Source organism: Diadema setosum, chromosome 17 (genome assembly GCF_964275005.1).
Source record: "Diadema setosum chromosome 17, eeDiaSeto1, whole genome shotgun sequence".
In the NCBI taxonomy this organism is placed as follows: Eukaryota; Metazoa; Echinodermata; class Echinoidea; order Diadematoida; family Diadematidae; genus Diadema; species Diadema setosum.
In genome coordinates this window covers 15997516-16014520 of record NC_092701.1, presented here as the reverse complement: position 1 = coordinate 16014520, position 17005 = coordinate 15997516, and the positions used below count along the sequence as shown (strand labels likewise).

The window sequence follows — 17005 nt, the reverse complement described above, 5'->3', positions numbered from 1 at the left end:
ATTTTCACATTGTTTACAAAGATCAGGTGTCAGTGAATCTGACATATATAGGAGTATTCCTTCAGGAGCATCACTTGTAATGGTTGCATGTAACAATGACTTCACTATGATTGTTACCTCTCTTCCCTTAAATACTGGTAGTCTTTGATCCAGTTTTGATAGAAAGTATGTAGTTTAGCGCACTGTGTTCAGAGCTGTGGAGAAGAATGAGTGATGAAGAGGATAGAATGCCAAGCAGAGATTCATGAATGCAGCAGTGATATGTACTTATTGCGATGAGTCACCTGAAAACACATCTCAACAACTGTCATTTTCATCGAACGGAATTTAAAATATTAGAAGCTCTGCTTGTCACATTCTCTTAGAAGAAGAAAAAGAAATGCCATATGATTTGTGATGTGTCATGTGTGTTTGTGTGTTCTTGTATATTTGCATCCATATCCAGTATTATCTTTCATACCTGAATTGCCTTCGAATCAGCGAGTTCTGTGGTGCCGTCCACAACTTGCACCAATACTTTGATCACATGATGCCCCAAATGAAGGGAGATGCAGGCAATAATAATGATCAGGAGGAGGTGCGACAAAATTTTCGCTATGCTGCCCTCAACCTGGCAGGACTTCACTGCAGACTTAACCACAAGTAAGTTGTGCAGTGGTTCCTCTTGTGACATGCCATAGTATGTTCTTTCTTTCATCATGCCCATCCCTTTCCCCTCTTCATTCTTTTATTACCTCCGCCAAGAGAGGAGGTTATGTTTTTCATCAGCGTTTGTTTGTTTGTTTGTTTGTTTGTGTGTTTGTCTGTGTGCAAAATAACTCAAAAAATTTTGAATGAATTTGGATGAAACTTACAGGAAAGGTTAAGAATGACACATGGAACAGATGATTAAATTTTGGTAGTGATCCGGGAATTTTTATGGATTTTATGCAGGATTTTCGGTATTTTGGCAGGTAGGGTCAGTGAACTTGGGTGTTGAAACTGCACATTTTTGAGGTTTGCATACAAGCACTGAAGTGCATGCTATTTCTCTAGTTCCAGTAATTTCATCTGGTGGGTTATCATGTTCCCATGTTTTCATTTTGTCTTACTTAGAGAGGAGGCCCTCTTGGTGCTGAAGGAAGCCATTCGTGTTGCCCACAAAGCTAATGACAACATATGCCTACAGCATGCCCTGGTGAGTATGGGTTGGAATGGAAATATCTTAGGTGCTGTCATCTGGCTATAAAGTGTGATTAGTAAAGAAATATAATGTTATGAATGTCAATGGTCCTTTTTACTTCATTTTTTTTTCAGTTTCACTTTCTTTTAATTTGTGAACTTGTACAAATGAAAAAAAAAAATCAGTAGATCAATGACAATTTAAATGTGTGTATACCGTGGCGGATCCAGAGAGGGGTGCACCCAGTGCATGCCCCCCCCCCCCTTTATTCTGATTAAAAAACAGAAGAAATAAAAAAATGAAATGAAACCTGGAAGTGGCACCAGAAATAATAGTTGTGGCCCCCCCCCCCCCCTCCCTTTACAGAATTCCTGGATCCGCCCCTGGTATAGACATACAGGTACATGAAATGAAAAACATACATACGTGTAAACATTGACATATTTTGTGGTAAAAGTAGAAGAGACTGTCATCAGTAAGCAGTGTGCTTGACAGGGATGGCAACCTCAGAGTGGAACTGAAGGAGCTCAGAGCTACGACAGAAAAAAGAAGTCTCTTCAGCCTCTAGCACATATAAATGTACAATTAATTCACTGGTCAAGTTTAGCATAGGACTGTACAAAGACGTATATGAGGGACAGAGAAGGGAATAGCTGTAGTAGAGAGAAGAAAAGAAAGAGATGTTTGATAGTCATACGATTTTATAAGCCATTTTCACCAGTAATGATCTGTCGTATGTTTCAGGGATAATTTTTGGTCTCCTGTTTTTGTACTTTGTAAAGGGTTGTGATTTTTCTTTCTGTCTTGATTGGGCACGCCTACACTGAATCATTTCAGCCAAAGTGTCCCCAACAGTCCAACAACCACATGGAATAATCAGATAATCATGATGGTAATGGATTGTGTCATTACTATAACATTGGTTAAATACAGGTGATCATGCTGCACTATGTCTCAGCATTTCCACCTTTATCATGTTGTCACTTCCCTTAATCCTTAGGTTAACATATGTCTCTAGATTCTCCATACACTGGCCAATTGTAATTAGCAAATTCTATTCAGTCCAGTCTCAAAATGTGATGACATGACTCATGAAAATACAGTACACTATATATGTATACATACATTTTTTATATTCCTGTATATGTTTCTTTGCTTATTCCTCAGGGTTGGTTGTATCGCCTAGAGCAAAAACAGGGTGTTGACATCTCAGATATCCTTGACCACTCTATCACCAAGTCAGCTGAGCTGCATCTGCCAGTAAGATTGAGAGATGTCTCATACCTTTAGACAAGCATGTCGTTGTTTACAGTACCAAACTGTAAATATCAGTTAAGAAAATATTACGTGGTACATCATGGAGAAGGCAAGAATAGGATTTTTGATACTTGATATAAAAGAATGATTTCCTGTAATACGGTAAACACTGAATATTCAATAATGCTCTCTTTGACTTGAAGCTTTTAACTATGCTATTTGAACAAAATTGTAGCATTCCTTTAGAAAAAGGAAAGTTTAGATGTACTGTAGTTCTAAGCAAGTTGTCTTGATGTGCTGTTGATTTTCCAGTTGTGGCATCATTCCAGACAACTGTGCACTGTGTGACAGTGATATTGATAATGTGCCGTAGTGGGAAAGATTAACTGGCTCATAATATGAATCTCATCATTCACATTGAATAAAGCATTGCTTTGAGAACTGCCGAGAACTCTGAATGCCTAAGTTGAGCTATCAAAGTGAACTTTTATTTTTATGTAAACAATGAATCCTACGCACATTGTATAGATGATGACTGGCGGGGGAGGGAGCATACCGAATGTTCCACCCGAAGGGTTTGAAATGCTGTTGAGGGAGGTCGAGGGACTTATAGCCTCCCGAAATAGCATTTCAAACCCTGAGGGTGGAACGTTTGGTACATGTTCCCGACAACAAAAGTCATCATCTGTTATATTGTATGGGTTATTCAAATCACACTTTTGTACGCATTACAATTTCACATTGTATGGAATCGGCAAATTTATCCTATCGATTGCGTGAAAAATATGATCATTCAATCGTTTGGTATCGTTTGTCATTTATTATGTGAAAATGTTCGCCCATGAGAGAACATTACAAAAATGTTCTGCCCATGGGTGAACATAAACCAATGTGCCTCCATCACGTGACTGTGTTTAGCCAATCACTAACTGGTATTTGACTAACCCATTTAATATAGTGTATTGTTGTTCTGCATCATCTGCAAGTGAGTTAGATAAAAACAGTATCATGAATATTAGGCAAGTGGAAATTATCTCACAATTCCTGTAAAGATAGTGCATTGAATTTACATCACATCTTGGAAGGTGAATCATAAATGTATCTCTCCAATGACTCAACACATATCTGCCAGACATCTGCCAGCATGCAGTTAAGTAGTTGTGTTTTGTTGTTTCTCTTACTTCCAGTACCTGACTTGTTTGGATATGCAGAACCACACAAAAAATCAAGCTCTCAATGGTGTGCCCCCATCGAAGTAAGCTTTTGAAAGTTATCACTATATATCTGCAGCAGGCCCATTTAAATGCAGTGGTCCCAGTCAAGTTATTGTAAGGCTTTTATACTCATCCTTCCTTTTGTACAATCTAAGAGAAATTCATGTTTGTGAGCTATGGTTTGATGGATACATTGTAGGGCGGTGAGTTGGCTCAGTCGGTAGCGCGTCTGCCTCACGATCACACGGCCCGGGTTCGAACTCCAGTCTGGACTGAACAATGTTGTGTGTAAGCATACCGTCCCCTCTAGTAAGAGGCAAAACACTCTGTTCCTCGGATAGGACATAAAATGGAGGTCCCGTGTATGAGACAGTAACAACTTGTGCACGTAAAAGATCCCGCTTCATTCGTTCATCGCAAAGAGCAGGGTGTTTAACCCGGTGAAGTGGTCCCACCTCACATCCAACTGGACCCCATGGAAGACCAGCTTAACATAGCTGAATATGGGCTATCCAGCCATCTTCTCAGATGGAAAATGAACAAACAAAACAAACAAAATACATGTATATTCACATTACAAGGGAGAAAGTAAAATTTGAGCATTTGACCAATGTACAAATATTTTTGCTTGAAATATGTAATATCATATAATCCGTGATTCTGTGAAATCAGAACCATGCAAAATTAATTTTACCAGATTTAGCATGAAAAATTACTTTCACAAAAATATTCACTTTAATTTACAGGATATTATGCAGATGTGCAAAATTCATCTCTTTTCAATGTCAAATAGTAAATTGACATGGTAACAGCATATTTTTAAGGAAATGCAAGCAGCTTCCTTAAGTTTCTAGACTTGAAATTCAGAAATGTGGCTCTAATACACATGCAAGACAATTTTTTGAAACGATGTTGAATGATGCATCGCCACGGTAATTATTTTTTTAATTGGTGCAAAAATCTTGTTGATATCAAATGTTCAGTGGGAATATGTCTACGTGAACTTGATTAGTATTCTTTATAGGGAGTGCTGTTTGGCAGGGGCATTTATCAAATTCAGTGATATTTCTAGTTTGACCTGTTTATTTTTGTTTTGTGTTTGTTTTGTTTTCATGTCATGTTATAGTGTATTTGATTTCCTGGCCCGTACTGATGCAGTCAACTGTCAACACAACCAGCCACAGCTTGTTTCTACTAGTCTTGCTCAGCAGTCAGCGTTGTGGTTCATGTATGGCTACAGGTGGGAACTCTGACACAATTTCTAGATCTTGTTAACCCCAAGAATAAATATAATCCAAAGATAGGAGAAATTAACGTGACATGTATTCAGTATTATGAACAGAAAAGTGACTGATAAGTCCATATTGTAGTCTAGTCATGTAAATATTAGGAATGCTATTAGTTGTTTGAATGTTGCGGGAGTGTGATATCACTCTGTATGGAAATTGACTTTATCTAATGTAGTATGATTAGACTGACAGAATGGCAGAGGTTTCACTAGAATCAGGCATAGGATAATTTATAAAATGGGTTCAAGAATGTAGCCAATAAGAAGCGCTGAAATGAGTCACATGGGCGTTGTTTACTTCAGTACCATTGCACTGCAGTACCAGTGCGCACTCAATCAGTTGTTACAAGTGCGTCGCGCGCTACTATACGCGCTGTCAATCCTGTAAACAACTTCTAGTTCGGGCTGCCGCGGCCGGCCTTTCTTGTGTGCATAACATTATGTGGCGTACTTATATTTGCGGGATTTCCGAGTGCCACGTGCTTGACTCTCTCGAGCGAGTGCTACATGTAGCTGACTGGTATCGACCCACAAAGGTAGGAACTACGTGAAAAATGCTGTTAGTTTTCGACCCATTTTATAAAACAAATGATGCACAGGATTATTTCGTGGCGTTAGTGGAGATGCATCTCATTCTCGGGTATTTACAATGTAGTGCAACATGCACTCGGCTTCGCCTCGTGCATGTTTCACAATTGTAAATACCCTCGAGTGCGCTACGCCTCCACTAACGCACTCTATCCTGTGCATCATTTGTATAATATTGCGAAATATTAAAAGTTTCACATGTTTTCACAAGGGCTATGGACCCAAACACATGATAAGGCACATCATAACGTGGAGTACTGTAATGCCCGGGTTATGGTGTTGTGTTGATTCTCTTCATACTATTACACTGCTACTATGGTAGTCAAATTTTAGCACTCAATGAGAATGATCCATAAAGCGCAGTTACTGTAAAACACGATATTTTCGCGAATTGGAGCCGACGGCCTTTTTGCTGCATGAAATTTTCGTGAGTTGCCTCTAACATTTAATGCATATAGTGTAGACAAGAACTTTCACGTGCATTTTAATTTCGCAAATTTTGGCTCTCGCGAAATTCGTGAGCACACGAACGTTCCTCGCTTTATAGCTTGCCCTTTTTAAGAGATAGCCCAAGGTACAGAGCTAAAAAAAGTTTGGTAATTCAACAAAATGTTGACTTGAATTGGTATACTGGGTTCCAGATACCACAACTGTATATTTTATTATACCCCCACCCACACATAGTGTGTATGGGGGTATATAGGAATCACTCTGAGGTTGGGTGGCTGGTCGGTCGGTCGGTCGGTCGGTGGGGCGGGCGGTCGTGCGGTCAGTCCGTTGCAAAATCTTATGAATCGAACTCCCCTCTCATTTTTTGAGCAATTGACCCCAAGTTTGGCATGTGTGACTGCTATCAAAGGTAGATGTGCAAGACACCTTTTGCCGTTATCATCACCATATGCGTTGCCATGGCAACGGCATATTTTCATAAAAAATTGTGGATTGAACTACTCTTTCATTTTTTGAGCAATTAACCCCAAATTGGGCATGTGTGATCGCTATCAAAGGAAGATGTGCAAGACACCATTTTCGTTAGTATTGCGTAATGAGTTGCCATGGTAATGGCAAATTTTTTAAAAAATCTTACAAAATGTTGTGGATCGAAGTACTCTCATTTTTTGAGCATTTGACCCATATTTGGCATGTGTGACAGCTTTCAAAGGTAGATGTGCAAGACACCTTTTTTGTAAGTATTGCATAATGCGTTGCCATGGCAACGGCATATTTTCATTAAAAAACTTGTGGATCGAACTACTCTCTAATTTTTTAAGCAATTAACCCCAAATTAGGCATGTGTGACTGCTATCAAAGGAAGATGTGCAAGACACCTTTTTCATAAGTATGGCATAATGCGTTGCCATGGTAACGGCAAATTTTTTGAAAAAATCTTTAAATGTTGTGGATCAATCTACTTGCTCAGTTTTTCAGCAATTCAATTGAGATTTGGATTATGTGATCAGTGTAATGTTGTAGTTGTGCAGGATGCCTTTATTCTTTGAGTATAAATCTGTTGCCATGGCAACAGCAGTTTTTTATACAAATCATACAAAAATATGTGGATTGATATAACTCCCTGAGTTTTTGAGTATTTGACTTTAATTTTGGCTCATGTGACCACTACAGTGTGTATATGTGCAAAACACATTTACTGACATTGTTAAACAATGCATTTCCATGGTAACAGCATTTATTTTTTACTAAAAAGAATACAAAAATGATGTCGATTCAGCTTACTCCCTCAGTCTTTGAGCAAATGGCTTGAAATTTAGCACATGTGACCGCTGTGGTACGTAGATGTGCAAACTTAATTTTTTGTCATTATTAAACAATGCGTTGCCATGGTTACAACATATTTTTAATTAAAATTATACAAAAATATTGTGGATTTAGTTAACTCCCTAAGTCTTTGAGCATTCAGCTTGAAATTTGGCACATGTGACTGCTGTAGTATGAAGATGTGCAAACTTTATCTTTTGTCATTGTTGAATAATTTGTTGCCATGGTAACAACATATTTTGAATGAAAATGATACGATGATGTGATTTCAGCTAATTCCCTAAGCTTTTGAGCATTTGACTTGAAATTTGGCACATGTGACCGCTGTGGTATATAGTTGTGCAAACTTCATTTTTTGTTAATGTCAAATATTATGTTGCCATGGTAACAGCATTTTTTAATGAAAATCATAGAAATTGCCAATTTACTTATCTTACTCCCTCACGTTTTGAGCACTTGACTTGAGTATGGCACATGTGAATATCAGTGAGCAAAATATACATTTATTCAATGTTGAACAGTACATTGGCATGGTATTTTTTTTCACTGAAAAGCATACAAAGTAATTGCTAGTTGAGCTTACTCCCTCAGTGTTAGGTGGGGTATTAATCACATAGAGTGATAGTTCTAGTTGGAATAGGTGATGATATATCATTACCTCACAAATCTCCTATTAAACTGATCATAAAATTTTAAATGAATACCCTTCCTTGGCATAAAATGAAAAAGAATACCTATGTTGTATCCTTGGCATCATATTATACCACCCTGTGCCAGTCTACTTGTAGTGCACATTAGCCCCAAAACATGCAGCCAATTTAAAAAGAAATGAATGAATGAATGAATGAAACAGTAGAATTGTTAGTGGGATTGTAAGGTAGTCACTATTTACAGGTCAAGGAGTATTAGCTTTAGATGAGAAATAAGATCTGATTCAAACATATTTCTATTTTTTGTGCATCTCAGAAGCATGTCGTCCCTGTGTGATCAGCTCCTACTAAACATGTTCTCCAGCAAGTCTGCCAGTGCTTCTAGTGTTGTCATTGACAGTGAGTCCCTGTGCATTGCTGTCTGTAACCAGGCTCGCCAACAAGCTGATAAGGGGGAACTTGGCATTGCTGCAGAGATCCTGCAATTTGCCAAGTCCAGATTCCCACCTCAAACTCGCCATGCCAAGGTGATTTTAAGTGGACATTTTAGCCTCGGTTTTGTAATACCTTGCAAGATTCATCATACTGCTACGTACACGTGGACAACAGTCTGTGCCACACATGTTGTTGGTCGTGTTCTCTAAGTAGCCAATCCTGTGTGTGAGATTTATGCAATCTGTTGGAAAATTCAATGCAAGGAAATGCAAACTTGAACAAGATTATGCTACGTAAATGAATCAATACACCATGCAAGCAGATCTCATAGCAACCACAGCTGCAATATTGATTTTATGGAAATGACAGTGGTGATGAATATCATGTCATTGTAGCAGTTATTGTCATCACAATAAACTATTATCATTCCTGTAATACAACTGTCACATATGTAAAATAGAATGCATTTAGTTGCTTTAAACATATAATTAAAAATATGGAATGCAACTTCATGTATTAAGTATTGAAGAGCAATGAAACTTGGAGGAATATCTCTGTGATATGAATGGACAGGTGTCAGCATAATTGTCATTAGTATGATATTTGGAAATGAAATACCACACTGGGTATACAGATAACATTTGGTGGTATTTGGGCCACTTGCCAATAAATGTATTTAATATATGCAATGTGTTATTTTTTTTTAAAACTGTGGTTATGTCTAGATATGGCAACGCTATGAACAGGAGATTGCTTTCCAGAGGGCGCTTTTCCAAGTGGACTGGGTCCGAGCACAAGAGGCCATAAACAGCTTGGCAGCCATTGACCAGGTCACAACTGAGTTGAGGTGAGTGCGTTTTAATAGTATCAGTTCATGCAGCAATCATATTGGCATCATAAATTACCGTATTCGATGGCAATAAGGCTACATTATTTTTAAGACATTTTAAAATATAGAAAGTAGTGAGTTTGAGACGTGGTCCATACGCTACCCCAACCAAATTATGGTCATTCCAAGCCAGAAAATTACCTGCTTATAACTAACACACATAATCATGTATTTGACTTTGCAGTGTGCCAATGGACAACTTTTTAACATCCAGTGAAAAAAATCAATATGCAGACAAAGCAATGTTTCGCAATCTAGTGACAAATTGTGTTTTGTCATGCCATCTCCCAAGGTGCAAAATCCCTAATATCCATTCTTGAAATTCTACCATTTGCAAAATTGTCTTTCAAGTCCCAAATTTTTGATATATCATGCTTGTGAAAATTGTGGTCTATACAGTATACCCTCATTTTGGAGATTATCATGAAAATATTTTCAATATTGTAAAGTTCTGTGTAGACAGTGCACTTGTTTATAAGCTGTCTCCTCACTTTTGGAGTCTGAAAAAAAAATTGTAATGATAACAAAGATTTCCACCAATATCTTTTGTGTGTTTGCACCAGGACATAAGTATGCTACCTTGCTCCACAGGGTATATCTTAGGAAGGTGTCATAGATGAAGTGGCAACTCATTGCCATTCGGCAAGGAATTGTATGTGTGCAAAAATGTGGAATCAGCAATTACCCATCTTTTGGCACAAAATTTGTCATGATCTCAGGTTTGCTGCTCATTATCTGTATTTATTCAAAGACATTTCCATCTGAAAAAGGCACATCAGCGAAACAAGACTGAAATGAAGGAAAAGATTCTTTTGTTAGTAACGATACATGATCACACAATCGTTATTGTCCAGACACCTGAATGCACTCAAAGATGCATATAATCATGTGTCTGCGACGATCATTACATCAGGGAGGTGCTACAGAGATGGAGTGGCAACTCTTCATAATTCATGCAAACACATGTTTTGGTTCAAGGCATTACAATGGGATATCTAGCATTCCACACGCTTTTAAGTCATGCTCGGCACCGTTCTAGCTGCAAGACAAAGTTCGGAGACAAAGAATGCATTTCACCTTTCATTGAATTACAAGCTTTATTTCACTGTAAAATTTTAAATGAAATACTCGAATTGATTTAGAATAGTTTAGAGAATTCAAAATTATAAACATGTATTTCTAGTTTCTTTGTAATGCACAAATTGAAATGAAATGGAAATTAGGCCCTCTTAAAAGCCTAATATTTTTCTATAATGCGCACATTTGCACATGTTAGTTTTCTATCTTTTAATCTGGGATATTTTGATCTTTCAAATAAAGTACTCCGCTAAAGCGTGTTCCAGCGTGCTTTTAAACTTTTTTCTGTTAAAATTGTCAAGTTCTACACTGCATTTTAATTCACTGCTCCAATTCAAGGTACACAAATTCATTGTTGCCACCACATTGAAAGAGAGAGCGAATTGCAGTAGGGGCAAGTCTTTCCCGATGTGAGAGCGCTAGTCCTGATTATTGATGCTCTCTTTTGTCAAAGCACATGGGTAACACCTGTAGTTGAACGCATAACTTCTCAGCGGTGCCGCGCATGACTTCAAAGGAAAGCAGTAGTTGTCTCACCTTCTCTAGCACCTCCCTGATTACATCAAAGAAAGACTGCAGTGAACAGTCCATGTATATTAGGTCCATGGTGTCACTCTAGCTGTGTTCAGACGGAGGCAGTTTTGGTCGGAGTAACTTCGGAGGAAGGGTCGGAGGAAGCTTGGTCGGAGTAACTTTGGAGGATGGGTAGGAGTAGTGCCCGTCTGAACAAGGTCGTGGTAACTTCCTCCGATCGGAGGAACTTACCACGACCTCTTCCTCCGAACGAGATACTCTTGAGTTTTCTCAGGAGTATCTCGCTACCACGACTAGCCGGTCGGAGTAAATTGCCCGTGCGGACAAGCCCTCGGAGTATCTATGAACTTACATACCTTACGACCGAGGTAAAACTTCCTGGGTCAAATCGCAATGTTGACATTTTGCGAGTACACGTGCAATTCTAACCTAGTCGATCGCGACGAAGAAGCTAGTGCTCATGCAGAAATTTCCATCAACAAGAATGGAGGAGACAAATGCCACTGGTAAAAAAACATTCGCATGGTCGACGTGCGCGGCGCTACCACTTCCGGAAGTTATACCGACCCTCGCTCATAGATTGGTCGGAGTTTCTTCCCACGACCGTCGTGTGGACACAAGGGTCGTGGGAGGATATGCATTAATTTGAATTTGAATTTGCCATGCCATAAATTTTTACTCCGACTAGAAATACGTCTGAACATGGCTTCTATCTCCAAGAAGAAATTTGGAGATGAAGAAAAAGTTTTACATTTCTTTCAATAGTCCGGTTCTGTAATGTTTCATATTTTATGCATACTTTGTTCACAAAAGTTGCCCTTAACAACCACTAAGCTTGATGGGGGCTTGCCATACCTAGCAACAACTAAGATGATTCCTGCCTATGGAACTTAGGTGGAGGGAACAGGTGAATGAAATGCTTCATTACTAGGCTGTAGGAAATGAAACATCCATAAGTTGTAATATCTTGCATATTTGATCTTCATATAAAATAAAAAAAATTCTGCTAGCGTGTTCCAGCAAGTTTTCTTTTTTTTTTTTTTTTGTTCTACTTTTTGCTGTTAAAAAAAGGAGAAGAAACAGAAAAGTTATGTGCTCTATCACAGGTGTTGATAAATTGCATTCTTGACAAAAGACAGCATTTCTGTTTAAGTATTCGTCACTCCTCTGTCACAATAAACCCAGTGAGTAGCTATTTACTTTCACTTTCAATATTTTCAGCATCAATTATTTAGAGTGCAGAGAACAGGACATGAAAACAGAAATCAGTAAAAATTTACTTCTGTACATGTAAAATGCTACTAAACATGGCACGTTTGGCAATTACTTAATTTGAACAATTTAACATTAAAGTGCTAAGTCTGGCAAACAAAACTGCACCAATTTGTGCAAGATGGTTAAATGTTAACTATTATGAGATTTCAAAGAATATTTTTTTCAGTCCTGAAGTATAAGTAACATGAAGATTAAAGACAGTTTGCTCCGTACTATTTTACCGCTAAGTTCCATACAGGATTTAAAGATTTTCTCTAAGATACAGCTTAAAAATTGTTCAAATCAAGAACCTCTTCTGTGGTCTCCATATCCAAACTCTATGGAAGAGCAGCTTGGAGCCTTGAACATCAAAGACAGTGAAATGCTATAAAGCATGCAATAAGCCAGTTCGGGGTTCCACTTTAAGCATGAACAGAAAAAGGTCATCTGTACCAGCAGAGCATGTTGGTTTTTAAATTCACTGACAGCAGGGAATAATTTTCCTGGTATCGCATAGCAATTTGCTATGCATTTTGTTATGACTGCTATACAAAATGTAATTTGCATAGCAGTTTCTTTAGATAGACTTGTATACCATTTTGTTGAAAATGTATGTCCATCGACAAAAATTGCTATTCAATTTCGAGAAGGAAAATTATTCCCTGACTGAGATAAGCATCTGTGATGTAATGATTATTCAAGTGATCCTTATAAGTGGTGCTTCCCAGCAAATCCACCTGACAGCAAAAGTAGTATTTGACAATATCAATAGAAAAATATTGGTAATACATTAAATGCAAAATAATGAAATGGATGCTTTCCAAAGTGCTAATTGATGGATTATTCTGGTCACCTGGTCTATGCAAACATGACCGATGAATGCCATAAATTGTTACATCAGGAAAGCTTATGCCTTCTGTCGCTTGAAAACTAGTGGAGTGCCTAATCAACTGAGAAAGAAGAAAGGTCATTTGTACCCATGTGCCCATGAGCTAATCCCAAACTGGCTTATTATTATGCTATAGAACCTACTCATAGATTTTTACAAATTGTGAAGAGATTCCACTCTGATTCAAGGCGCACACATTCATTGTTAGCAGTACATTGAGAGTGAGAGAGAGCAATCTGCAGCAAGGGAGGGGGGGGGGGGAGATCTATTCTATTGTGAGAGCATTAGTTGTGATTACTGATACTATCTTTTGTCAAAGCACCTGGATATCACCCGTAGGTAAGTATTGGGTTGCACCTAGCTTGATTTGACTAGCCTGTATGTCTGACCAGTATGTGAGTTTCTCAAGTGCAAAAGGGGTGTGCATTCCCTTCTCCGCCCTCTCACCTACTGATGCTTGTAGTCCCACAGATGCAGAAACTGCCATGTGTAAGGCAGCCCCAGTAGGTGCAGCTTTGTTGTTTTGAATACTGTAAAACGAGAAATTTTCGCGTGCATTTTAATTTCGCGAATTTCGCGAGCGCCAAAATTCGCGAAATTAAAATACACGCGAAAGCTTTTGTCTACACTACATGCATTGAATGCCAGTAGCAATTCGCGAAAATTTCAAGTAGTGCCCGTCTGAACAAGGTCGTGGTAACTTCCTCCGATCGGAGGAACTTACCACGACCTCTTCCTCCGAACGAGATACTCTTGAGTTTTCTCAGGAGTATCTCGCTACCACGACTAGCCGGTCGGAGTAAATTGCCCGTGCGGACAAGCCCTCGGAGTATCTATGAACTTACATACCTTACGACCGAGGTAAAACTTCCTGGGTCAAATCGCAATGTTGACATTTTGCGAGTACACGTGCAATTCTAACCTAGTCGATCGCGACGAAGAAGCTAGTGCTCATGCAGAAATTTCCATCAACAAGAATGGAGGAGACAAATGCCACTGGTAAAAAAACATTCGCATGGTCGACGTGCGCGGCGCTACCACTTCCGGAAGTTATACCGACCCTCGCTCATAGATTGGTCGGAGTTTCTTCCCACGACCGTCGTGTGGACACAAGGGTCGTGGGAGGATATGCATTAATTTGAATTTGAATTTGCCATGCCATAAATTTTTACTCCGACTAGAAATACGTCTGAACATGGCTTCTATCTCCAAGAAGAAATTTGGAGATGAAGAAAAAGTTTTACATTTCTTTCAATAGTCCGGTTCTGTAATGTTTCATATTTTATGCATACTTTGTTCACAAAAGTTGCCCTTAACAACCACTAAGCTTGATGGGGGCTTGCCATACCTAGCAACAACTAAGATGATTCCTGCCTATGGAACTTAGGTGGAGGGAACAGGTGAATGAAATGCTTCATTACTAGGCTGTAGGAAATGAAACATCCATAAGTTGTAATATCTTGCATATTTGATCTTCATATAAAATAAAAAAAATTCTGCTAGCGTGTTCCAGCAAGTTTTCTTTTTTTTTTTTTTTTGTTCTACTTTTTGCTGTTAAAAAAAGGAGAAGAAACAGAAAAGTTATGTGCTCTATCACAGGTGTTGATAAATTGCATTCTTGACAAAAGACAGCATTTCTGTTTAAGTATTCGTCACTCCTCTGTCACAATAAACCCAGTGAGTAGCTATTTACTTTCACTTTCAATATTTTCAGCATCAATTATTTAGAGTGCAGAGAACAGGACATGAAAACAGAAATCAGTAAAAATTTACTTCTGTACATGTAAAATGCTACTAAACATGGCACGTTTGGCAATTACTTAATTTGAACAATTTAACATTAAAGTGCTAAGTCTGGCAAACAAAACTGCACCAATTTGTGCAAGATGGTTAAATGTTAACTATTATGAGATTTCAAAGAATATTTTTTTCAGTCCTGAAGTATAAGTAACATGAAGATTAAAGACAGTTTGCTCCGTACTATTTTACCGCTAAGTTCCATACAGGATTTAAAGATTTTCTCTAAGATACAGCTTAAAAATTGTTCAAATCAAGAACCTCTTCTGTGGTCTCCATATCCAAACTCTATGGAAGAGCAGCTTGGAGCCTTGAACATCAAAGACAGTGAAATGCTATAAAGCATGCAATAAGCCAGTTCGGGGTTCCACTTTAAGCATGAACAGAAAAAGGTCATCTGTACCAGCAGAGCATGTTGGTTTTTAAATTCACTGACAGCAGGGAATAATTTTCCTGGTATCGCATAGCAATTTGCTATGCATTTTGTTATGACTGCTATACAAAATGTAATTTGCATAGCAGTTTCTTTAGATAGACTTGTATACCATTTTGTTGAAAATGTATGTCCATCGACAAAAATTGCTATTCAATTTCGAGAAGGAAAATTATTCCCTGACTGAGATAAGCATCTGTGATGTAATGATTATTCAAGTGATCCTTATAAGTGGTGCTTCCCAGCAAATCCACCTGACAGCAAAAGTAGTATTTGACAATATCAATAGAAAAATATTGGTAATACATTAAATGCAAAATAATGAAATGGATGCTTTCCAAAGTGCTAATTGATGGATTATTCTGGTCACCTGGTCTATGCAAACATGACCGATGAATGCCATAAATTGTTACATCAGGAAAGCTTATGCCTTCTGTCGCTTGAAAACTAGTGGAGTGCCTAATCAACTGAGAAAGAAGAAAGGTCATTTGTACCCATGTGCCCATGAGCTAATCCCAAACTGGCTTATTATTATGCTATAGAACCTACTCATAGATTTTTACAAATTGTGAAGAGATTCCACTCTGATTCAAGGCGCACACATTCATTGTTAGCAGTACATTGAGAGTGAGAGAGAGCAATCTGCAGCAAGGGAGGGGGGGGGGGGAGATCTATTCTATTGTGAGAGCATTAGTTGTGATTACTGATACTATCTTTTGTCAAAGCACCTGGATATCACCCGTAGGTAAGTATTGGGTTGCACCTAGCTTGATTTGACTAGCCTGTATGTCTGACCAGTATGTGAGTTTCTCAAGTGCAAAAGGGGTGTGCATTCCCTTCTCCGCCCTCTCACCTACTGATGCTTGTAGTCCCACAGATGCAGAAACTGCCATGTGTAAGGCAGCCCCAGTAGGTGCAGCTTTGTTGTTTTGAATACTGTAAAACGAGAAATTTTCGCGTGCATTTTAATTTCGCGAATTTCGCGAGCGCCAAAATTCGCGAAATTAAAATACACGCGAAAGCTTTTGTCTACACTACATGCATTGAATGCCAGTAGCAATTCGCGAAAATTTCATGCCACGAAAAAGGCTTTCGGCTCCAATTTGCGAAAATTTCATGCCGCGAATATTTCATGTTTTACAGTATCCATTTCCTAGGAAGATTTACAGCCAGGGATGTAGTGCTCTTCCCTCCCTGCTTGATGGCTGTGGACAGCCATCAAGCAGGGATGTAGTGCTCTTCCCTCCCTGCTTGATGGCTGTGGACAGCTCTCCAGGGATGTAGTTCTCTTCCCTCCGTGCTTGATGGCTGTGGACAGCTCTCCAGGGATGTTGTGCTCTTCCCTCCCTGCTTGATGGCTGTGGACAGCTCTCCAGGGATGTTGTGCTCTTCCCTCCCTGCTTGATGGCTGTGGACAGCTCTCCAGGGATGTTGTGCTCTTCCCTCCCTGCTTGATGGCTGTGGACAGCTCTCCAGGGATGTTGTGCTCTTCCCTCCCTGCTTGATGGCTGTGGACAGCTCTCCAGGGATGTAGTGCTCTTCCCTCCCTGCTTGATGGCTGTGGACAGCTCTCCAGGGATGTAGTGCTCTTCCCTCCCTGCTTGATGGTTGTGGACAGCTCTCCAGGGATGTAGTTCTCTTCCCTCCCTGCTTGATGGCTGTGGACAGCTCTCCAGGGATGTAGTTCTCTTCCCTCCCTATGGCTGTGGACAGCTCTCCAGGGATGTTGTGCTCTTCCCTCCCTGCTTGATGGCTGTGGACA

The 17005-nt window shown here is 39.1% G+C and overlaps 1 protein-coding gene across 1 annotated transcript in view; it reads left to right on the top strand.

Moving 5' to 3' along the window:
• Positions 1–17005, top strand: part of LOC140240922 (anaphase-promoting complex subunit 5-like) — a 129504-nt gene that overhangs the window by 8233 nt on the left and 104266 nt on the right. The window contains exons 6-12 of the mRNA XM_072320694.1: positions 446–642; positions 1096–1177; positions 2330–2422; positions 3607–3674; positions 4760–4873; positions 8252–8462; positions 9096–9217. Of these exons, the coding sequence (XP_072176795.1) occupies positions 446–642; positions 1096–1177; positions 2330–2422; positions 3607–3674; positions 4760–4873; positions 8252–8462; positions 9096–9217 (887 nt within the window). The remainder of the gene's footprint in view (positions 1–445; positions 643–1095; positions 1178–2329; positions 2423–3606; positions 3675–4759; positions 4874–8251; positions 8463–9095; positions 9218–17005) is intronic.